We start from the raw sequence: 25,195 nt of genomic DNA, 5'->3' as shown, positions 1-25,195 counted from the left end.
GTAACGGTTAGGTTAGGTATTGAATGGTCCAAATTGTTGTATTTCATTGTTTATTGGTCAATTTAGCTTTATTATAAAATTTACTGTGGTGTTTTTGTAGGGCTTGGAACGAATTAGGCAATTTACATGTAAAACATAGTTCTGGATACAAAAAAATCAGGTTACGAAGGCTGCTTCGGAACGGATTAATTTCGTAACCTGAGGCACTACTGTACTACACTGAATATAAGAGACTTTCTTGTGAGTGCAAACACAAAGGATGAGGATAGACCGACCCAGGTCACACATGACCATACGCCTAGTGTTAGGATTTTGTTTTTCAGAGATGATTCAGTAACAGCCAAAGTGTGTAAAGTGCAGGTACTCCACATATGAACATGTAGGTTCGTATGTGTCAGGACAGATAGTTATAGATTATTCCGTAAACTTACTTTGCTCATTTCGTCACAGTCCATTCCCAACGCAGATTTCATCAGATGGTAGGCCTCACAAATCAGCTGCATGTCACCGTACTCGATACCGTTGTGAACCATCTTGACGTAGTGGCCAGCTCCATCCTCACCTACCCAGTCACAACAGGGTTCTCCATTTGATTTGGCACATATGCTCTGATGAAAAAAAAATTTACAAATTAAAAAAATTGCAAAGTACAGAAAATTTGTTGGTCTCAGAATTTATAAAAAAAAAACTGAATGTTACAAAAATGAAAGAATGTGTGAATTAAAAGTTATAAAAAGATATGCAATAGGCTAAGAACATGTGTAGCCTGGCAGTCATTTATCTAAGCAGCAGTTTAATAGTAACGATGATACCATGAACTCGTTCACAATCTACCAGCATTTTGTGTAAAAAATAAAATATGCTTTTAATTTTCTACCACGTAGAGGGGAGGTAGTGCCATCAGTGCCCCTTACAAAGTATTGTAGGCATTACTAAGGTTCAATGCAGTGTCACTTCGGCCCCTAGATGAAATTAATTTCATTCCTTTTATTATACCTCAGTTCAAATTCTCTCTTCTTTCATCCTACTTTTTACCCTCTCCTAACAACTGTTTCAGCATTATTTTCAGTGCTGAATGACTTCATGGGTCTCAGTAGTTGGCCTTACGCCTAAATCTTATATTCCAATTTGAATCCCAGTTTTAAACCTAAATTTTATATTCTAGTTCCAATTCCAATTTTCACTTTCTAATTCCAAATACATTACAGTACGTATCCATAATAAAACAGTCCAACATGATGGATTTGTAACATATTACCCTTTTTACAATGCTACACCACAATGGATTCATGGAACCCATGTCAAAAATTAGAGGAACCATGAATCAAAGTCTCTCACCTGGAATATATCTTTGATGTGGGGCCAGGCTTCCTTGTGGCCACCGGGCATAAGAGATGGACCGTAGCGTGCACCTTCCTCTCCACCAGATACTCCGGATCCCACATACAAAAGACCTTTTTCAGCAAGTTGTAGACACCTGCAAAAATTATATATTTACTATATACTTTTTCTTTTGCATGGGAACCAGCAGCACATAAAACAATACGTACCAGGAATAAAATTACAGTCAATACCAAGAATACAATTACAGTAATATGCACATTCCCTCAAAGATTTGATAAATTTGTAAGTTTTGCTCGCCACTGACAACATTCTGCGTGTGAAAGCTTATACAATCAAACCTCGGATTACATATGCCCTGATTTTCAAACAATTCAGTTTTCGTCAACTTTTTCCAATGAAATTTTTACTTGGTTTTTGTACATTTCCTTGGAATTCATACACTTAGAAATGCTCCTTCCAGGGCCCACCTTGTGACTAGGATTACGTACATTGAAGAACACATATTTTTGTGAATTTATTTCTAGTTGTAGACACCTATGAAAAATATATCTATATACTTTTTCTTTTGCATGAGAACAATTACCACATAAAACAATACAGTACCAGGAATAAAACTAGATATGGATGTTTCATCAACCATTTGATAGAACTGTAAGCTTTTGCTTGCTATTCACAAACTCACTTTCATTAAACCACTGAAAGAATATATATTGTTGATTTATTTCCAATTGTATGAGAACCAGCAGCACACTTTTCTCACCTTCTCTGAGTATCCTGGTACTCTGAATTACCACCATCGATGATGATATCTCCCTTCTCCAACAGTGGGATTAATTTCTCGATGAAGCTGTCGACGGCTGCACCAGCTGAGGAAGTAATATACCATTACTGTATCAGTACTGAATATTTCCTTATGGTTAAAAGCATTAAGTGTTTAAAGGGCAAAAGGTAATGAAAACAATCAGCACTATATTACCATGAAAGCATCATATGTAATTCAGGAGGACTCAATATTATTTCAGAGTGACAGTATTATGACAGAGTGACTGATGCAATGTGTTAGAATCCAACACAATTATTAAAGCACGGCACCTATTGATGATGATCATAAGAATATTCACATTAGCCTAAATATTAGAGTTACATATTCTATGATCTGTGCCGATCAATACATAAAAGATTTAAGATGCATAAATGCTACAGAATCCTGTACCATTCAAAATAGTAAGGGACAGTCTAAATTAGCAATGACCTAATAATTGTCTTGATAAACCAGATTAAAACTAAGATAACAACCTAGTTGAGACAACTGACTCATCCTGATAAGGTTAAGGTCTCAGACAGCAATAATCAATGCATCACTAGTTTTAAAAGTATACGGTACATTCAGTACTAGGTCACTCTGGGGTATCAGACAATAAAGTGTAGATAACGTGAAATGTCTGTCTTGAACCAGAATCCCCATCCAAAATGAAACAGGTAACAGAGATACAAATAAGAGGCCTCTTTTCTAAACTGGATTAGCTACGTAGGGGGTAGTACCGTCAGTGCATCTCGTGTGGTGCACTGTGGGCATTACTTAAAGGACTTTGCAGTGTCCCTTCAGCCCCTAACTGTAACCTCTCACTCCCTTTACTGTACCACTGTCCATATTCTTTCTTCCATCTGACTTTTTACCCTCTCTAACAATTGGTTTATTGAGCAAGTATGAGACTTTCCTCTTGTTACACCTTTCAAAATTTCTTACTGTAAAATTTCTTTATCATTGCTGAATGACCTCACTGGTCCAAGCCCTTGGCATTTAGCCTATATTCTATTCAAAACTGGATTAGAAAAACCAATAAGAGGCCTCCTTCCCAATCTGGATTAGAAAACTGATGAAGGGTAGCTCCTCTCAACTCGTACCTTTGACCAACATCATGACACGCCTGGGCTTCTTCAACTTCGCCACCATCTCCTCAAGAGAGTGAGCTCCAACAACCTTGGTCCCTTTAGCCTCATTCTCGAGAAAGTGGTCCACTTTCTCGGTCGTCCTGTTATAGGCACAGACGACCCACCCGTGGTCGTTCATGTTGAGGATGAGGTTCTGGCCCATGACAGCCAGGCCAATGAGGGCAATGTCGGCGCTGAAACAAAAAAGTTGGGAGATTAGACGAGAGTTACTGACACTGTAATTTAAAAATGGTTAACTGGAATAAAATTACTCAATACCAATAGGTACCTTTGTACAAGAAAATACAATCGTGAAAGGTCTCTTGAATAGGCAAGTTTTTATTTCCATTACCTGCTGGCTATTTCTTCTATCAATGGGCCACTTGTACAATTAAAAATGGAAAGAACAATAAAGAAATGTCAGGGCTACAGTCACTCTTTGTCACTGATGTGCAGAAAACTTCCACTTAATCTAGAGTTTCATGTTACAACGATTACCTGTTTTTTAAAATACGCAAAGTCATATGGAAAATGTGTAGAATCACAAACTCACAGAAGAAAAATGGAAAACAAAGTTAAAAAATAATTATATACATTATCTTAATAGCAGTATATAGTAGGAAACTAACAGATTACTGCTTATTGCACAAGTGTCTTAAAAATGTACCATATGCTTCCTCAACAAGTGACTGGCCTTGGCAGTTACGAAGCCAGATAGCCTGCAATCAATCAATCAAACTGTAAGCAATGACATCTGCATTAAAACCATGAAGACCATTCCAGTTTCACAGTAAGGTTAACAATGTCACACCTCTAAAGGGATATGAAAGTTAATACTGTAAGCAACGAGTAGCATAGGCTGGTCCTTGGGAACAGGAAATTAATGAAGTAAAAGTTTCCCCCTTGGAACAGAGCTCATGGAAGATAGGCATGCAGGAGACATCCCAACATGAAAAAGGGATTATCTCACGAGAGAGAGAGAGAGAGAGAGATCAAAACTTTTTTTCTTAAGAACTACATTCCACAACAAAAACTAAAGTCTGACCCATATGATCTAACTAGAGAGAGAGAGAGAGAGAGAGAGAGAGAGAGAGAGAGAGAGAGAGAGAGAGAGAGAGTTTCAGATGAAGTAGTCAACAAAATGAAATGTTGTTCTTCAAGAACTCCACTCCACAACAACAAAAACTAACTAAAAGTTGACCAGATGATCAAACGAGAGAGAGAGAGAGAGAGAGAGAGAGAGAGGAGGAAATGAATAACAAAACTTTTTTTTCTTCGAGAACTCCACCCCACCAACATAATAATAACAAAAAGTTGACCAAAAAACACACTAAAACTTCCATTAATAAAAGTATTCCGGCGGAATTCTCCATTCTGGACGTCTCAAATGTCCAAGAAACTTCCACCGACTGCTTGACCTTGCTCAAAATGACTAGGCATAACCGAAAAAGGTCCACGTAATGCAATAAAAAGCAATAAAAGTGTTCATGGTCGATGGAACTCGAAGGCTACACAATACGAGTTCGAGGGGGTAAGGTTTACTTGGCCATATGACGCTATTCAAGCTCCAAGGTGTACGAGTACGTGGGCGTGTTTGTGTGCATTGTGTAGCTACGCGTTTGTGTATTTTCATACTGTATAACCTTGGACATGAAGGATCCTCCACACTTGAGAAGATGATTTGCCGTGTTATGACGGATTCGCAACCAGAACGGAAGTGGCTTCGTAACGTTTAATTTGCCGAGTCTCCAAGGGAGACATTTCCCGATGTTGCAAACTCGGCTTGAGAGAAAATTAGTTTTGCAACTCTCCGATAGATTGATTTATTACTTTACGTCACACTGGCGTCAGAATGACAAATGTCATCGACGCCGTAAACTGTGATTTGCTAGATGTCTACTTATCGGTAAATCGATCGGTTATTTTATGTCACACAATGATGGAGAATTTCTCTGAATATTTAAAATGACTGCAAAGGAGTAAAATCGTGTTCAGTAGAACGGCTGCGATAGAAAAAAAATTCACTATCACAGGGAGGTAAAACGTAATTAGTCTGTGGCAAAAACATAAGCTCGTTTGAAAACAAATCCCCTTGCGAAGAGGATAAAAATTAAAAGAAAAATACCCATCTACTTCATGCAACTGGCAGCCATGAATTGTTACTAAACTGGACATAATCTTGCTCACTGGAACAGCTGAACTAAGTTAATTTCACAACCACAGCGAGGTACAATGCACTTCGTCTGTGTCTAAAGGTATAAGCTCGTTAGACACAAAAATCTCTTTGCAAAAATGGTACACTCAAAATAAAAAATATTTCATCTAAACCGCTAAGCTCCATGCAACTGGTAGCAATGATTTGTTACCAAACTGGTTATCAAAACTAATGAAGTTTACGTGGCTTGAACAGATTATCTTACAAAACTAGACAGAGTATTATTACAAACAAGTAACACCAAATTTATGTTCCATACCACTGACATCAAATTGTAGTCATCTTAACAGCGTATCCCACATCAGCGGTTACACATGATTTTTATTATAATCAGCAAACATGGTCTACGGGGAAGTGGTCTCACACAGGATTTCGAAATGACAACAGACCTCGTAGTCATGACGTAACAACCTCGTGACGTCATCAGAGCGTGACATAAAATTTATAGATCGTAACTACTGGAATGCAGCGCCGCCAGGGGAATGTTACGCGCTCAGATGCCGGAGACAGCGTTTACTTTGGTGCAATGTCAGGAAGAATTGAGGTGCCTCGCTAACCGCAGGAAAATGGTCTATTGTTTTAAGATTAGTCATCTAGAAATGGCTTCCATTGTGGATACAATTCCAACGTTGGTGTTCTTGTGTTTGTGTGACTATGAAAATATCGTAATATTTCGTTTCAAACGCTGTAGTATATGCGATGTATATGCACCGATGCATTATTACCCAAATACCATTCTTGTATTTTAATCAATTATTTCCATATGCGATGTATATACAGCGATGCGTTATTACCCAAAAACAATTCTTGTATTTTAATGAATTATTTCCATTTTAACCTATTTATTAATTAATTTTTTCTGTTTTTAAAAGTGACCTCTTTCTAATAAACACCATATCCTCTATGGTGCATCACCATGCCGTGACCAGAGATAATGAGTTAAAAGCCAAAATAATATATAATGAGAGACTGTATTTCTCAAAATACGAAAAGGTTGAAAAAATGGGAGCTTACGACCGTTTGAACAACGATCTCTTCAGTTAACTGAATAAAAATCCTTTTTCTTAAAATAATAATATGGTGTTCTTGAGTTAAAAACCAAAACAATGTATATGAAACTGTATTTTTGCAAATACAAAGAGTTAAAAGCCAAAACAATGTATTTGAAACTGTATTTTTGCAAATACAAAGAGTTAAAAGCCAAAACAATGTATTTGAAACTGTATTTTTGCAAATACAAAGAGTTAAAAGCCAAAACAATGTATTTGAAACTGTATTTTTGCAAATACAAAGAGAGAGAGAGAGAGAGAGAGAGAGAGAGAGAGAGAGAGAGAGAGAGAGAGAGAGAGAGAGAGAGCTTTCGACCGTTTGCATAACAGGTCCTCGTTAGCCAACTGAATAAAAAATACTTGTTTTTCTTGAAAAGAATAATATGATGTTCTTGAGTTAAAAGCCACAATAAAGTAGATGAAAGTGTATTTTTCAATATACAAAAATAAATAAATAAAGAAAAAAATAAAAGAGAGAGAGCGCTTTCGACCGTTTGCATAAGAGCCCTCTTCAGAAAACTACAAAAAATGGTTTTTCTTGAAAAGACAGATTGATTTTTTTCCTTTTTTTCCCGACAACACGGGAAACCCCCGAAAATGGCGGTCATGTAATGGCCGCTTCACTGCATTTCTTCCAAGCAAATGTTGGGATCCTCTTAACGGCCGTCGTCCCTCGATCGTACTATGCCCATTCCTGGTGACAAAAGGCACCGATGCCAAAAGTCGTTCACCACCAAGGAATGACCTATAATTTTTATAGTCACAAGGAATGAGCACCGTAAGATCGTGATTATTTTATATTTATGTAGATTTTTGGCATTATACCAAGCAACGGGGCAACTAAGGCCATTCAACGCTGAAACGGAAAATGACAGTAAAAGGTCTGAAAGGGGTAACAGGAGGAAAACCTCAAAGCAGTTGCACTATGAACCAATTGTTAGGAGAGGGTGGACAGCAAGTTAGAAGAAAGAGAATATGAAAGGAGGTACAGTAAAAGCAATGAAAGTAGTTGCAGATAGGGGCCGAAGGGACGCTGCAAAGAACCTTATTAAGAAATGACTACATTGCACCGAATGAGGAGCACTGACGGCACTATCCCCCGTTGAGAGGACGACAGCGTTTGGCTTCATTAACAACTTTTTAAGAAAAACACATTTTCTATTCAGTTAGCTAAAGACGACCGTTATGTAAATAGTCGAAATCTCCCCCCCTTTTTTTTAATACAATTTATATACTTTATTGTGGCTTTTAACCCAAGAACACCATATTATTCTTGGGAAACATCTTGAATAATTTCAAGTCAGTGGCCCCTGTGGTGGGCTTGTTCCAGATGAATAGGGTTCATCTTATGAATAATAATAATCGTCTTAATTGATCTTAATTTCTAATATTTTTCCAACAACAGCAACTTCAGTTATATGAGACTTAAGCCGTTGCAAAGGTTCAGGCCTTACCACCACAAACACGACTACTACTGTTACAAGAAGACTTAGTACTATAATGTTGAATTAATTATTATTATTATTTTTAAAGACCCTCTTTTAGACCATTCTCTTTAACAGTATTTGGCTAAAAGAGGGTCTTTTACCAAAACATTATCATTATTTTTTTTTGGGGGGGTGGGGTCCATCACAGTCCTCCAATTCGACTGGGTGGTATTTATAGTGGGATTCCGGGTTCCATCCTGCCTCCTTAGGAGTCCTTCACATTTCTTATTATGTGCGCCGTTTCTAGGATCACACTCTTCTGCATGAGTCCTGGAGCTACTTCAGCCTCTAGGTTTTCTAGATTCCTTTTCAGGGATCTTGGGATCGTGTCTAGTGTTCCTATGATTATGGGTACAATTTCCACTGGCATATCCCATATCCTTCTTATTTCCTATTTTCAGGTCTTGATACTTATCATCCATTTTTTTCCCTCTCTTTCTCTTCAACTCTGGTGTCCCATGGCATTGCGACATCAATGAGTGATACTTTCTTCTTGATTTTGTCAATCAACGTCACGTCTGGTCTATTTGCACGTATCATCCTATCTGTTCTGATACCATAGTCCCAAAGGATCTTTGCCTGATTGTTTTCTATCACTCCTTCAGGTTGATGCTCATACCACTTATTACTGCAAGGTAGCTGATGTTTCTTGCACAGGCTCCAGTGGAGGGTTTTTGCCACTGAATCATGCTTCTTTTTGTACTGGTTCTGTGCAAGTGCCGGACAGTCACTTGCTATGTGGTTTATGGTTTCATTTTTCGTATTGCACTTCCTACATATGGGAGAGATATTATTTCCATCTATCGTTCTTTGAACATATCTGGTTCTTAGGGCCTGATCTTGTGCCGCTGTTATCATTCCTTCAGTTTCCTTCTTGACCTCTCCCCTCTATTGCCATTGCATGTGTCATCGCTGGCTAGTTCTTTAGTCTGTCTCATGTATTGTCCATGCATTGGTTTATTGTGCCAGTCCTCTGTTCTGAGTGTCATCTGTATATTTCTGGGTCTTTGTCTACTTTTATCAGTCCTTCTTCCCTTGCACTCTTGAGCCACTCGTCTTCACTGGTTTTCAGATATTGCCCCAGTGCTCTGTTCTCGATTTTGAAGCAGTCCTCTATACCTAGTAGTCCTCTCCCTCCTTCCTTTCGTGTTATGTATAGTGTGTCCGTATTTGCTCTTGGGTGTAGTGATTTATGTATTGTCATATGTTTCCTCGTTTTTTGGTCTATGCTGCGAAGTTCTGCCTTCGGTCATTCCACTATTCCTGCGCTGTATCTGATTACTGGCACTGCTAATGTGTTTATGGCTTTATCATATTTCCGGCGTTGAGTTATGACTCGAGTATCGCCTTGAGTCTCTGCATATATTCTTTCCTGATCGTGTCCTTCATCTCTTGGTGTTTTATATCCCCTCCTTCCATTATTCCCAGGTATATGTTATTATTTAAAAAAAAAAAAAGTAAATCTTAGTTTAACCACACCAATGGCCTGATGAACAGCTCTCCTAGGGCTGGCCCGAAGGATTGGATATTTTTTTTTTTACGTGGCTACGAACCAATTGGTTACCTAGCAACGGGACCTGCAGCTCATTGTGGGATTCGAACCACATAATATCGAGAAATTAATTTCTGATCATCAGAAACAAATTTCTCTGATCCCACGTTGGCAGAGCGGGACATCGAACTCGGGACTACCGAATCGGTAGGCGAGCGATTAAAACAACTCGTCCAACGAGGAACTAAAACGTATTAAAATGCAAGGGGAATAGCATTAGGGTAGTGAATTACATCTTTGTTTGAACTTTTGAAGTTCCAACTGCAAGAAAGTTCGAAAGTTTATTTCTAAAACATATATATATTTCAGGGCAACAACAACTACTGCTGCCGTTGACAAAACACGAAGAAAATCCTAATCCGATAAGATATTAATAAAAAAAAAGTGTTATTGTTTCAAGACGCAACAAAAACATGACACCTTCACCTTGGAGAGAGAGAGAGAGAGAGAGAGAGAGAGAGAGAGAGAGAGAGAGAGAGAGAGAGAGAGAGAGGGGTGTCAGTCATAATTATCTCCGTCAAACATTCTCATGCAACCTCGTTTCCGGTGTACAATAACATATACATCAGCGTCCGGTGTCGAATATTATGAACCAGGCGAATATAGTTCTCACACCATTCGTATAACCTTCTTCAAGTTGAGTCTCAGGTGAATATAGGCAAATATATATATAGATATAATATATATATATACATATATATATATATATATATACACATATATATATATATATATATATATATATATATATATATATATATATATATATATATATATATATATATACATATATATACATATATATATATATATATATATATATATATATATATACATACATATATCCATATATATATATATATATATATATATATATATATATATATATGTGTGTGTATGTGTATATATATATATATATATATATATATATATATATACATATATATATACATACATATATATATATATATATATATATATATATATATATATATATATATGTATGTATGTGTGTATTATATATGAGTATAACTGAATCACGAAATTTTGGAACGTGATAAATGCATAAATAAAGGTATAAGCCACGAAGGAAAGAAGATAAACATAGATATACACAGGAGGATTAAGTCAGAAAAATGCTACGAGACAGTAAAAACAGGTTGGCATTTATGGAAAATCACTTATACTGTATAGTATTTTAGGTGTAGCATTTACTCACTATCAAAATGCATCACATCCAATCAGAGGCCAGACATCCAATACCTTCTGTGGATATCGACTGTCTTCCTGCCCCTCCCCCCCCCCCCCCCCCCCCCACCCCAAATCCTTTGAGAAAATAATGGTTATAGGAGTATATTCTGAGGACATGAATCTCCAATAGCAAAACCAATAACCTTTGGGATTCAGCAACATTAATAGAAGTAGACCATCTATAAGTATCCTTAAGGACATCTGGAGGTCAAACTCTATCTCGGTTCATGCATTAATTAAGATCTATGACAATGAGAATGAATAATAGTGTAAAGAGTCGTAATATAGGAAAAAATAAATATTTACTAAACCATTTAAGAAATTATTCCTGAAGTTTCTTAATGAGATTTGGTTCAGAACTTTCACGTTCCTATGACACAAAAATATCGATCAGTAAGTGGACGATTTAACGACCCAAAATCACGCGTTCAAACTAGCCTCTGATTTCTGTATAACGTTGGGTAATAAATAATAATGATTTGCTTCTTTGCCACTTGATACTACCTTAAAAACAGTTGCAGTTTATGCACTGCCTGTCTATAATATTCTCCCAACCGCGGAGGTAATTAAAATAACTAAAAGTGACATGGGAGCTTAACAATGGTAATTGTTCTAGTGACGCTGACATCAATTACCCAGTTAAAAATTACCAGAAATTTTATTAATTACAGGAGACCACAGCTCGACATTCATGCTGGCTGCATTTGTGGGACGATGCTGTTTTGCTTTCTAAAGATTCTTGATGAATAAAATGAACAATTAGATGTACTCTGATGTCGTGACAATGTCTCAATAAAGGGGTGCACTTTCGTGTGCTAACAACTGTAAATTTCATGCCATATATACATGTGTATATACTTACTAACATGTGATTGTGATCTAAATAACAGGCTCTTTATAGTATAACATATTTCCGGTCAGAATGAAATTTGGACCGAGTAAATTCAAATAAACACCAAGAAACTGCAGTGTTAACTTAAAGAACGAAATGAATACACCTGAAGTGCTAGACAGCAGTACAATCTTTATTCTCGTGTAACAATAATGACACCATGCATAACCCAAGTTCATTCCTATAGGTCACAGGGATATGTGGAACTGTCAAGTAATTGAAAAGTGCTACATTCATAACCAAAGGCATCACAAATCTTCCTTGGGCTAGCCTCCTCTTTCTGTATTTCCCATTACCTTCTATTACTTATTTCGATTAAACCATAATATTCTTTGTAGGCTTGAAATTCAAGTCAATGGCTCCTTTGGGCTTGTTCCATATAAGTCAGGCTCATCTTCTGAATAATAAAAATAATTATTATTATTGGCAGCATCACCCAACTTATTCGGATTTCCAGAGCAACTCAAGAACAACCTTGAATTAACCTACACCACTTTATGCTGTCAGCCTCTCAAAGTTCCACTGATTTTTAACATACATCTAGAATACCAAGCACAAGGCTAAGTGAGCCCAAATAAGTGATGCCGCATAACTGACCCCATTCAAAGTAAGTTGTAAGAAGAAAACACCTACCACACTCAAAAGCGACACATGCTATAAGAAAATTTAACTTGAGAAAGAGGTCAACGTAAAATATGACCTACTGTTCAATTCCTCAATTCCTCTGTGCCACATTAGGGCCAATTTGCAGTGTCGTCTCCAACATTTTTCAATGAATGCCATATGACCGATTCAGAACGCCATCAAAAATAAATATCTCAGATTACTTACCAATGTTCAACCCTCCTCATGGTCACCATAGTGCTAACCTGGCCCTCTGCCAAAGAATGAGTATGACCTACTTATAGTGTCACAAGTAGCCCAATACCTCAAACTGGTTACAAAAAATCAACCTTCTAAACACTTAAAGCAACTTACAGAGGGTCAACCCTCCTCCTTATTAATATCAAAGTGAGTCAACTTGACCATCTGCATATACATGTTAAAATAATAAATTTAGTGTGCTATACATGCTCATACGCCTCAAACTACATACACAAATTTAACCTTCTGTGTAGGTAACATACGGGTCCCAACATGACCAATTGAAAACTTATAACCTACTCAGATTGCTAAAGATAATTAAAATACTCCAAATCATTTACAGAGGTTCATTCTTGCACACGGGCATCATAAAGTCCCTACATAACCACTTACCAATTCATATTAACCTACTTGGAGTGGAGTAAAAAACTACTTACTCTGGTTTGCAACATGACCACGCAATCTTACATCTCATTTCAATTGCTAAACATAGTCAAACACTCAAACTATTTACAAAGGTCCAGCCCTGCACGTGGGAATCATGCTAGTTTTGACCTGTGTTGTTTGTATGGTGTTTTTACGTTGCATGGAACCAGCAGTCATTCAGCAACGGGACTAACAGCTGTATGTGACTTCCGAACCACGAGAGTGAACTTCTATCACCAGAAATACACACCTCTTACCTCTCAGTGAAATGCCCAAGAATCGAACTCATGGCCACCGAGGTGGCAGGCCAAGACCATACCGATCACGCCACTGAGGCGTTAGTTTTGACCTGTGTAACGTGACCACCCACCAATTCATCTCCACTCACTTTCAGTGGAGTGCCTACAGTACTGAACAGAGAAATACCTTGAACTATTTACACAGGACCAACCTTCTACATGGTAATCGTGCCCATTTTCAACCTGCATGTGGGCATAATGGGAATCCCAGCTTTACCAATCGCCATTTCATTTTCACCAACTTGGAGTGCAACTTGGATTGAGTATATAGAGTACTGGACGTAATCTAGTGAAACACCTGGAACTACTTACACAGGACAGAGTCCCAAATTGACAACTCATAAATTCATATCAACCCACTTGGAGTGGAGTACCCAGAGTACCTAACAGTCAAACGCCTCAAACAAACTACTTACACAGGATCAACCCTGCCCAATGCCATCGTCTTGAGCGTCTTGCAAGGCACGTTACCCATACTGCACAGTGACGAGAGCCAAGCGCGCATGTCCTGGATGGCAACGCACAAGCGGCCACACACCAACAGCTCGCTCAGAGCAGTTGACGAGGGAAGTGTCTTGAGGTCCTTCAAGACTGGAGATTCCCGTTGTCCGCCTTTATTTTGTCTCTTTTCTATTCTCTTCTTCAGGGATGCCCTTCAAGAATGCGGGGCAAAAATGTTACTCACAACAAAAAGCACTTTTTTTTTATCTATGAAATGCGCCAGTTTATATTTCACAAGGTGAGCTGAAATCATACATGTGTGTATACCATAATATAGTATGTGAACTGTGCACTGTAATACTTATACGCTATACTACACATTGCTGAACAACTTTCTCACTACTAGATTCATTTCACACACACACACACAAAATAAAATAAAATAAAACCCGGATCCTTCACTTTGATGGCGCCATAATCCCAAATCACAATCCGACTGCGCATTGTCTCCACATCTAGAGCTCTTTTTTTTTCTTTTCGCACTTGCTCATGCACGAGGGGCAACTTTACGTCGATTGGGAAACGAAGGGAAACTTGCTTTCATCCACAAACGAAGTTATAGCACTCGCTGGACGACCAACAAAAAGTATGCCGAGGATCCGGAAAAAAATTTAAGTTTGTCACCCAAACGTCAGTTTCATTTGCATGCAAAAGTTCACGAGGGTCGCTTGGAAATCGCACTCGAGTTTGCCAGAACATTCTCTCATTAACCGTCTAAAGTTCAAGAGGATTGCATGAGTTTGCCATCGAATGTTTGCAAGAAGTTCTAATAATAATAATAATAATAATAATAATAATAATAATAATAATAATAATATAATAATAATAATAATAATATTTCCCCCAACCCTTAAATCAAAGACGAACTCCCTCTATCAAAACCTTCAGAATTTCTTGTAATCTATACCCTCACAGATGCCTCACCACAAGCACATCTACCCTTCTGATACATGAGAGCACCATTCAGTCAATACTTCATTCCCTCATCTTGTGTTTATAGATATATATATATATATATATATATATATATACTGTATATATATATATATATATAAAAATAAATGTGTATATATACATACGTATATTTATGTATGACTCATGCATAGCCTTCTACCTCTTACCTTTTACATTGGGGAGGGGAGGAGGGGAGGAGGAGAGGGAGGAGAGGGAGGGTGAGAAAGGCAAGACACCCATTTCGTAATGAACACCTTGTGAGCACAATTAAGAAGACCTTGGTAAGGTCCAGCCTTGAAAGTCGACCTCTAAAAGTGCTCGATGAGATTTTCCCTTCTGAAATATTTCTACATCTCTCTTTCTCTCTCTTTCCAATTCCCTTCTTTCCAAAATTTTAGTGGAATATTCATAGGGATAAATCAAGGTAATTCTTACAATCACTTTGCAACATTAAAGTATTTAAGAAATGAATATCTAATGGTAAGTTGAAAGAAACTTTGCCTAATCTTGTTTTAACTTTGACAACGATGAAAACGATGAGACTTAAACTTTCAGTATTGAAATTAAAATATTGTGTCATTATCATCGTTATTGCATACTAACTGAATAAAAATAAATACTCTTTTTTTTCACAATTCTCACTTTGAAATCTTGATAGATTTTTAAGCCTTCTCTCTCTCTCTCTCTCTCTCTCTCTCTCTCTCTCTCTCTCTCTCTATCAAAATAAAAATTGTTTTTTATTCCAAGCAATTCTATCTGAAACCTTTATCGATTTCTAATCCTTCTTACAAAAACCCTTGGTGTTTATTCAAAACATTCCCCCATTCCCGTCATAAATCTCTCTCTCTCTCTCTCTCTCTCTCTCTCTCTCTCTCTCTCTCTCTCTCTCTCTCTCTCTCCAGCTTTTGCCGCAAATCGATAGAATCCAGAATTACCGACCCCAAGAAAGCTAAAGTGAAGAATGACCCAGATATTCCGTTAACTTCAAGTAACTTCACTTGTTTATAAATATGAGAGCAGTAGTATTAGCCTTGGCTATCAAGGGACTGTCCCACATTCATGAAGAGGAATAAAAAGTGATGGATAATACTCTGCATAAACGCGAATATTAGTCACTATGCTTGCAGAACGGCAGAGCAAAAGTGTACAATACAGGGTGTCCATAAAGTCCCAGTACCATTCTGAACAATAAATACTTGTAATGGTACTGGATTTTATGGACACCCTACACACACACACACACACACACACATATATATTAAATATATATATATATATAGGTATATATATATATATAGTATATATAATATATATATATATATATATATATATGTATATATATATATAATATTCTATATATATATATATATATAGAGATATATATATATAATATCCCCCGTTTTTATTCACAACCAAAAAGAGCTTTTTATGACGAGTATTTAAAAAGTCCATCATTTCCTTACCTGTGAACCACTTCCCTCAACCGAATAATGCCATCGATTCGAGTACCGTAAGAAAAACGCCAATGCCCTTTAAAAAAAAATACAGTTAATTCAATACAAAATCCTGATCCATTAAACATCATCTCTCGTCTCGTCCTTGTCCGTAAGGAGAGAGCTATACTACGCTAGTGGAGTGAGATTTACTGAGCGCGGACGGCACAGTAGTAAAAGGATACTCAATTTAAAATGAGGTTGTCCACTGGCTGGTTTCCTAGGACAGATTAGTATCTGTGGTCTGTGTAAATTCCTCTTTTTTCGGGGGGGGGGGGGGTATAATTGACTTTTTCTTGTTTTATTAGCCTGTTCCCTGTTGGTGAGTGTTTCTTCTCTCCTCTCTCTCTCAGACTCTCTCCTTTCTCCTCTCTCTCTCTCTCTCTCTCTCTCAAGAAATGTTTTAGTTTTCTGCTGAGTATCAGAGCACAGCAGTCAGTCGGTGTAGTAACACATCATATTATTTTATTTTTTTTTTATTTTTTTTTTTTTTTATCACAGTCATCCTATTCGACTGGGTGGTATTTACAGTGTAGGGTTCCGGGTTGCATCCTGCCTCCTTAGGAGTCCATCACTTTTCTAACTGTGTGCTGTGTCCAGGAGCACACACTTCTGCGTGAGTCCGGAGGGCTACTTCAGTCTCTAGTTTTTCCAGATTCCTTTTCAGGGATCTTGGGATCGTGCCTAGTGTTCCTATGATTATGGGTACGATTTCCACTGCATATCCCATATCCTTATTTTCTATTTTCAGGTCTTGATTTTTTTTTTTTTTTTATTGATCCATTTTTTCCCTTTTTTCTCTTTCGCTCCAACTCTGGTGTCCCATGGTATTGCGACATCAATGAGTGCTACTTTCTTCTTGATTTTGTCAATCAACGTCACGTCTGGTCTGTTTGCACGTATCACTCTATCTGTTCTTCTGATACCATAGTCCCAGAGGATCTTTGCCTGATCGTTTTCTATCACTCCTTCAGGTTGGTGCTCGTACACTTATTACGGTAAGGTTGCTGGTGTTTCTTACACAGGCTCCAGTGGAGGGCTTTTGCCACTGAATCATGCCTCTTTTTGTACTGGTTCTGTGCAAGTGCCGGACATTCGATTGCTATGTGGTTTATGGTTATTTTTCGTATTGCACTTTCTACATATGGGAGATATGTTGTTTCCATCTATCGTTCTTTGAAATATCTGGTTCTTAGGGCCTGATCTTGTGCCGCTGTTATCATTCCTTCAGTTTCCTTCTTTAGCTCTCCCCTCTGTAACCATTGACATGTGTCATCGCTGGCAGTTCTTTAGTCTGTCTAATGTATTGTCCGTGCATTGGTTTGTTGTGCCAGTCCTCTGTTCTATTTGTCATTCTCCTGTCTCTGTAAATTTCTGGGTCTTCGTCTACTTTTATCAGTCCTTCTTCCCATGCACTCTTGAGCCACTCGTCTTCACTGGTTTTCAGATATTGCCCCAGTGTTCTGTTCTCGATGTTGACGTAGTCCTCTCCCTCCTCCTTTTCGTGTTATGTATAGTCTGTCCGTATTTGCTCTTGGGTGTAGTGCTTTGTTATTATTATTATTATTATTATTATTATTATTATTATTATTATTATTATTATTATTATTATTATTATTATTATTATTTATTATTATTATTGGAGAACGCGTACAGATTCCCAGAAAGCTATCTTGCTGTTTTTAAACTGAAATATATGTACATTTACATAACTGTGGATTTTGTTTCTCCATTTGAAGACTCGTGCTAATATGAGGATTTTTCTAATTATTATTATTATTATATTATTATTATTATTATTATTATTATTATTATTATTATTATTATTGAAAGATATTGCTGCATCAGCTGCATTCAACTTGTAAATAGTCTTCTCTATTTTTCTAATAATAGCTTTCTCTCTGCTATTACAACTGGCTATATATTGAGTAGATCTTGACAGCAACAACAGTCTGCTCCGATCCACTGCCGTGATCATACTCGGATGATACCGAGAGAAACGTTGGCCAATATATTAACTTATATTTTGACCTATTTGTTCATTTACTGTAACAAATAAATAAATTTGTGACAATTATTATCCCTGAAATTGACTGCTCCTGATGAGTAATATCGGCGCAATACTCGCCAGTTGTAGTAGCAGAGAGAAAGCTATTATTAGAAAAATAGAGAAGACTATTTACAAGTTGAATGCAGCTGATGCAGCAATATCTTTCAATAAGACTTGTTTGAAAGAGGGTCTCCTTCCAATATATTATTATTATTTTTATTTTATTATTATTATTAATTAGTTTATTTTATTATTAATTATTCTTATTATTATTATTATTACAGGTTTTATTGAAAATAATGGCTATTACAGACGCATTTATTTTGTATAGGAGTTTCTCTATTTTTCTTATCACCGACTTTTCCTCTGTATTCAAGTTGACTATTAAAACGCCAAACGGGGGATTCAAGTAAAAAACGTGGTATGTCAAATTGAATATATTGCACAAAATGCAGTCCAAATTGGATCTTAAGCCTAATCGACAAAAGATACTAAATGGCTCATTCTGGATTCCTCTTGCTCACAGAGAGAGAGAGAGAGAGAGAGAGAGAGAGAGAGAGAGAGAGAGAGAGAGAGAGAGAGGAGCAGACGCCCCTGAGCAAGGGGAAATTAGAATGGGTCATTTATATCTTGTGTCAATTAGGCATAAGATCCAATTTTTGCTGCATTTTGTACAATATTTCCAATTTGACAAATACCGCGCTTCTGACATGAATCCCCCATTTGGCATTTTAATAGTCAACTTGAGTACAGAAGAGAAGTCAGAATAAGAAGAACAGACAAACTTCCATACAAAACAAACGCAGCTGAAATCGCCATTACTTTCAATAAAACCTGTATAAAGGAAAGTCTTCGTCCACCATATATTATTATTATTATTAATATTAGAGGAACCCTATTCATATGGAACAAGCCCACCACAGGGTCCACTGACTTTTAAATTTAACCTTCCACAGAATATTATGGCGTTCATTAGGACGACGTAAAAGGTTGTAACGTGAAAATGCAGAAAGAAGAGATCCCACTTGTCAAAAAAATTTAAAATAAATGAATAAATAGACATACAGATAAAAATGTATCAAAATGCAATAAGAATAGCATCAGGATAGTAATGCACTGCAACTTCGCTGTGTCCACCAGGGGAATAATTCATAATTGTTTGACCAAAGGAAGAGCGAGACGGTGCTGTGCGCATGTGCAAACTTTAAGACTAGAGAGTGGTTCTTTTAGACGCCGCCAACTTTCGTCTTAGCGACCGTAACCAGCTTCTTTCATCATCATCATTATCTATTATCACGTAGAAAGCTACGCACACTCACATACATACAAACATACATACAGAGAGAGAGAGAGAGAGAGAGAGAGAGAGAGAGAGAGAGAGAGAGAGAGAGAGAGAGAGAGACTCAATCTTTAATTATCTTGCCCCTTGATAAAAATTTTCCTATGAAGCCGATACGTATTCACTTAAGTACAGTTAGAGAGAGAGAGAGAGAGAGAGAGAGAGAGAGAGAGAGAGAGAGAGAGAGAGAGAGCTCATTTTTGTATTAAAATGCATCTTTATATAAAATTCTCCTATGAAACTGCACATACGACTACGTACAAAGTGTTCAATTATTTACACTATACCAGCCGAGTGCCTTACGAAGATTTGACTACGTAAGCAATTCTAGGAAGACGGTATCGACTGAATCGCGTTAACTTAAATGTCAAACTTATCATTATTCGGGGGCGGGGGGGGGGGGGGGGGGGGGGGGGGGGGGGGTGCCCTAATGGCATAAATTTGTTTAATGTTCACTAAAGTGCTACAAAGATGTATTGCCAAATCGACAATACTTCAACGTAACGTAAAAGTGAAATTCACTGTTCAAGGCGCGTTCAAATTGTCTTCAACTCTATGCATTCAAATTGTCTTGAACTCGATGCAATCAAATTGTCTTGAACTCAACGAGTTCAAATGGTCTTGAACTCGATGCGTTCAAATGGTCTTGCACTCGAGGCGTTCAAATTGTCTTGGAACTCAATGAGTTCAAATTGTCTTGAACTCGATGCAATCAAATTGTCTTGAACTCGATGCAATCAAATTGTCTTGAACTCGATGCAATCAAATTGTCTTGAACTCAACGAGTTCAAATGGTCTTGAACTCGATGGAACTCAGAAAATGAAGTTTCAAGCTTGTTTTAATTCTTGCTATTCCGGAAATTAAAATTCATTATTAAAGAAGAGTAAAAATTCCTTTTACAATGAGAAGGCTTCAGAAAATGATTAATTTCATTCTTGAGCTTTTAAAAGATACAAATTCATTACTAAAGAATCAAAGATACACATACATTCTCTATCCTTTGAAAGTCTCAAATTCATTACTACAGCTTCAAAGACACGTATAAATTCGTAAGTTTAATTTGTGAAAAAAAATTCCCGAAATTAAGTCAGCTATGACAATTCTCCCATTGGTACTGACATCAACAAAGCATCACATACGAAAGAAAAGCAATACAGACATAATAACTGTTAAAAAAGTTAATTATAAAAATCATATATCTCTGTGAGACAGACATATGATAATGATAGCCTTCTGCACGGTATTCTACCTAAAAATAAGTATTTTCACAACAGATGTTTTGCTGGTGAAATACGATAGTTGTAACGAGGCTGAGTCACGATGAGCGAGCAGGAATTTTGGACAGTAATGTCGGTTTTCAGAAGTTAAACTTTTAACGCTTCTCATGACTTGTTTATTTGTTTTATCGACTTATTTTTTGTACGATTTTCGATGTCTTTAAGGCAAACCTCTCTTATGAAATCGGGCCTTGATAATTCAGTCGCACACCAACTTAAAAGCTTAATCCCATCACTTATTTCATTCGAACTCTCGAATATTCAATGCCATATAAAATTAAAATACGCATGAATTCGCGAGTACTGTTCACTTAATAATCGAGTACTGTTCACTTAACAACAACGAATCTCCGGTGGTATATCTCAGAACTATCAGCGAATATTTCGTCCTAGTGGCCTTCAACGGACGCACGGAAGTGGGACAATGATTTGTATATATCCTGAACGGCCCCCTCCCCCCAAAAAATACACAAAAACAAAAGCATACGAAGCACAACACACTGACACACTCTCTCAGCCACACACGACGCTACTAAGACTGCAAGCAACGCCCCCAACACTCTTTCCACGGAGTGCCAACTGCATTCCACTGAGTGCCACGGCATTCCAGGCCACGTACCAATCGTACTGCCACTCGTGAACGTCGTCCATGACCTCCCCTGGCAGGAGGGTGTTGTCGTCCTCCGCGGAGACGTCATTGGCCATCGCAGGACGAGACGCGAAAGGACACTGGTGGTGGAGACGACGAACCCGAACCAGAAACGCTGCTTGTTCTACATTTCTACTCCCGTGGAATCTATCGATAATTCGCTCGGCGCGAAGACCTTTTGTTATTGGCCCACACCCCACCCTTCAGGCGTCCCCCTCCCCCCCCTCGCCCTCCCAAAATCTACCATTACTCACCAGGTAGCCCACCCCTGGTCCCAAATCCTGAGACACCCAAACCCACCATCACTCATGACGGTGGCACCACCACAAGTCAATATTCTTGGTTACGTTGGCAAATAAGGATTTCGCCTGAGTCTCAAGAATTATTCATCTATTATCGGGGACGAACAACACGATAAGGATTTCTTCCTTGGCCTCTCACACCCACTCACTCACTCGCGCGCAAGCACGCACACACGCACGCACAAGCAAACAGCAGACAATATCTCGTAGAAGGTGCCCTGTCACGATACTTTCACTTTCAGAGTCGATGTTGGAGATCACACAACATTAAAAAATCATTGCTCCAATAAAATATTTAGATCACTTCGATAAATGAATTCTTTTTACTGATACAATGCAAGTTTCTCTCCTACCCCAGAATTGGAAGAGAAAATGGGAGGAAGAAAGCAGGGGTGGGGGAGGCGGGGGGTGGGGGGGGGGGGGGAGGGAGTTAGAAAAAAGCAGTTCTTTACAATACAAATTGTCAAAAGTTCAGGAAGAAATTGAAGTTCTCCTAACTGTTGCTAGATTCAAAACAATTCTCAGACAGGTCACGAGGTGCACAATATGCAAAGGAGAGGAATTATCAGTTAATACAAAAATTAGGAAGAAACATGGATTATCTATGGAAGAAGAGGTAGGAATGAATGGCAGTGCTGTTGAGCCAACTCTCCTTTATGGATATAAAGTGGGGTACCAAGAGAAATGAAATAAACATGGCTCAAGATGTTTACAAAAACTGGGAAGAAAAACGAACTATCTATGAAAGTCAAGGCAAGAATGTATAGCAGTAGTGTTGAGCCAATTCTCCTTAATAGATATCAAGTGGGGATACCTTGTGAAATTGAAATAATCAAACTTGCAGACGTTGGGAGGAACTGTTTGCTTTGACTACGTGACATAAGAAGAAATGAAAGTGCCAGAAATGTGGATCAAAGCAAGAGAATTGGCAATGAGATCAGCTTATGTGAGGATGGAACAGTGTTCTGACATGGTTTGGTTATGAGGGAAGAATGGAGGAAAATGAGGTGATGAAAATCCTAAGGAAAGAAGGAATAAAGAATTTAGGCGAAAAGCCAAGTGCTGGGACCTCTAACGTCATTCAACACTGAAACAGAAACTGACAATAAAGGAGATTTGAAAGGTGTAACAGGAGGAAAACCTTTCACAGTTGCACTACCAACCAATTGTTAGGAGAGGGTTGAGGACAGTATAAAATGGAAGAGAGAGAATATGAACGGAGGTACAGTAGGAGGGATGTAAGGAGCTGCAGCAGATACGGGCCAAGGAAGGCCGCTACAAATAACCTAAGTAGTGCCTACATCGCACCACATGTAGTGCACTGACGGCACTAACCCCGTACGTGAATCTGTACAGGATAGGCAGTCTAAAATCGGGAAATTTTCTGCACTGGGAGTTCATCCACGATGCTAACCTCACACAAACAGAGGAGACTGACTTAACACGATTTCCTAAAATATCCATTGTCTCTCTTTCGACCTTCGTAAGAAAGCAAGTACCTGGTATCTAGTCGACTGTGGTAGGTTGCAGGATGTGATGAGAGGCATGGGTTTGGCAAACTCATCCCAAATACCAGCTGGGGAACTGCAATGTTTACATCTATAGGAGTCATTCACATATAAAGGGACATTGAACACACGCACCTAACTCGAGAACAACCATCTTTTAAAATCATTCAAAAAGCAAACTAAATTTTTGAAGAGTAATAAAGTAAAAAAAAAAAAAAAAAAAAAAAAAAAAAAAAAAAAGGGGGGTTCAATAAATGAACGAAAACGGTCAGAAAAAAAAAAAATATCAGGAAATAACGCGAGCACGACAACACTCCATCAATAAAAACGAAAGAGGGAACAAAAATAACGAAAAGCACGGCCACAAGGAGTACAACACTCCAGCGATAAATAAATAAATAAATAAATAATGATAAAACACAGAACTGAGACGCACAAACAAAAACACAGAACTCTTAGGCACCGAAGCCTGATAGTCACTGGAACAGGGGGAAACTTTTCTCAAAAGGCCCAAGTGCCAACCCTGAGGTAGCACCACCCCTTTCCCCTCCACCTCACTCCCCCACCCACAAAAGAAACCACCTAATTCTAATTCATCCCTCCAACCCCCCCAAAGCCCACCCACCCTCTTAAATATATAATTCAACAACCTTCAACACAAAACTTTCCCCTACTCTCTTGCTCGCTTCTTGCTCCCACCTACAATTTTAATATCCCCCTTTCAACACCCTCCCCCCTAAAACCAGGACCAACCCACCCTCCTTACTCGAAAGAAGAGCTCCACTGGAGAGAGAGAGAGAGAGAGAGAGAGAGAGAGAGAGAGAGAGAGAGAGAGAGAGACCCCGCCCAAGAGATCACTCGGGTTCACCAAAGCGAGAAATTTCTAGGTGCAGGTGATATATAGAACACCACTGCTGCTTTCTGGTCCAATCACTGGAAACGGAGTTGGGGGGATATAGGACGTGACAGCTGTCAAATCTGTTGATAAATGACTATATCAGTCCATAATAATAACAACAATAATAATAATCAAGTGTCTGGAGCTGAAGATGGTTATCCAAAAATATATAGCGGTAGACCTCTTTAGCATAATAATAACATCATCATCATCATAATAATAATATTACCAAAAAACAATACAGCAACATTGCTCCAATACACAAATTAACAATGACATAGTAACCGACCTCTGCAACTCTCTCTTTCTAGTGTAATTAATCTGAAATAATAATCATCTACCTTAATTGGGCTATAATTTCGTTTTTTTTAAATTGTCAATATGCCCCAGTCTTAAGGATTTATACATAATTTTCTTTACACATTTTGCAAGAATAAAGACGACCCAGACTACATTTCAAAAGGAGGAATTATCTATTTATCTTTAACTGCTAAAATAATTACTCTATATTACTGTTTACCAACAGCCAATGTCATATAATTCAGCAGAAACCTTAGCCTAATTAGATATATAATCTTTTCAATGCCATATAATTCAATGGAACTCGTAGTCTACCTACTTAAGGCATTTTTTAATGTCATAATTCAGTGGAACTCGTAGCCTACCTACTTACAGAATTTTTTCAGTCTTTATAATTCAATGTATTATAATTCAGTGGAACTCGTAGCTTACCTACTTACAGAATTTTTTCAGTCTTTATAATTCAACGTATTATAATTCAGTAGAACTCGTAGCCTACCTACTTACGGAATTTTTTTGGGACTCGTAGCTTACCTACATACGGAATTTTTTCAAAGTCTTTATAATTCAAAGTATCATAATTCAGTAGAATTTGTAACCTACCTACCTAAA

The 25,195-nt window shown here is 37.8% G+C and overlaps 1 protein-coding gene across 4 annotated transcripts in view; it reads right to left on the bottom strand.

Annotated features, from left to right (window-relative positions):
* LOC135214489 (6-phosphogluconate dehydrogenase, decarboxylating-like) overlaps positions 1-25,195 on the bottom strand; it is a 59,265-nt gene that overhangs the window by 12,672 nt on the left and 21,398 nt on the right. The window contains exons 1-6 of one of the 4 annotated variants that reach the window (XM_064248852.1): positions 21,546-21,695; positions 13,728-13,964; positions 3,250-3,470; positions 2,105-2,210; positions 1,339-1,477; positions 432-608 (exon numbers count right to left, since the gene is read on the bottom strand). In XM_064248852.1, coding sequence (XP_064104922.1) covers positions 432-608; positions 1,339-1,477; positions 2,105-2,210; positions 3,250-3,470; positions 13,728-13,964; positions 21,546-21,631 — 966 coding nt within the window. In that variant the 5' untranslated portion in view covers positions 21,632-21,695. Of the gene's footprint in view, positions 1-431; positions 609-1,338; positions 1,478-2,104; positions 2,211-3,249; positions 3,471-13,727; positions 13,965-21,545; positions 21,696-25,195 lie in introns of those variants that run through there. The other 3 variants (XM_064248853.1, XM_064248855.1, XM_064248856.1) reach the window with 3 other exon arrangements.

This window comes from Macrobrachium nipponense, chromosome 45 (assembly GCF_015104395.2).
Source record: "Macrobrachium nipponense isolate FS-2020 chromosome 45, ASM1510439v2, whole genome shotgun sequence".
Taxonomy (NCBI): Eukaryota; Metazoa; Arthropoda; class Malacostraca; order Decapoda; family Palaemonidae; genus Macrobrachium; species Macrobrachium nipponense.
This window is presented reverse-complemented; position numbering and strand designations above follow the sequence as displayed.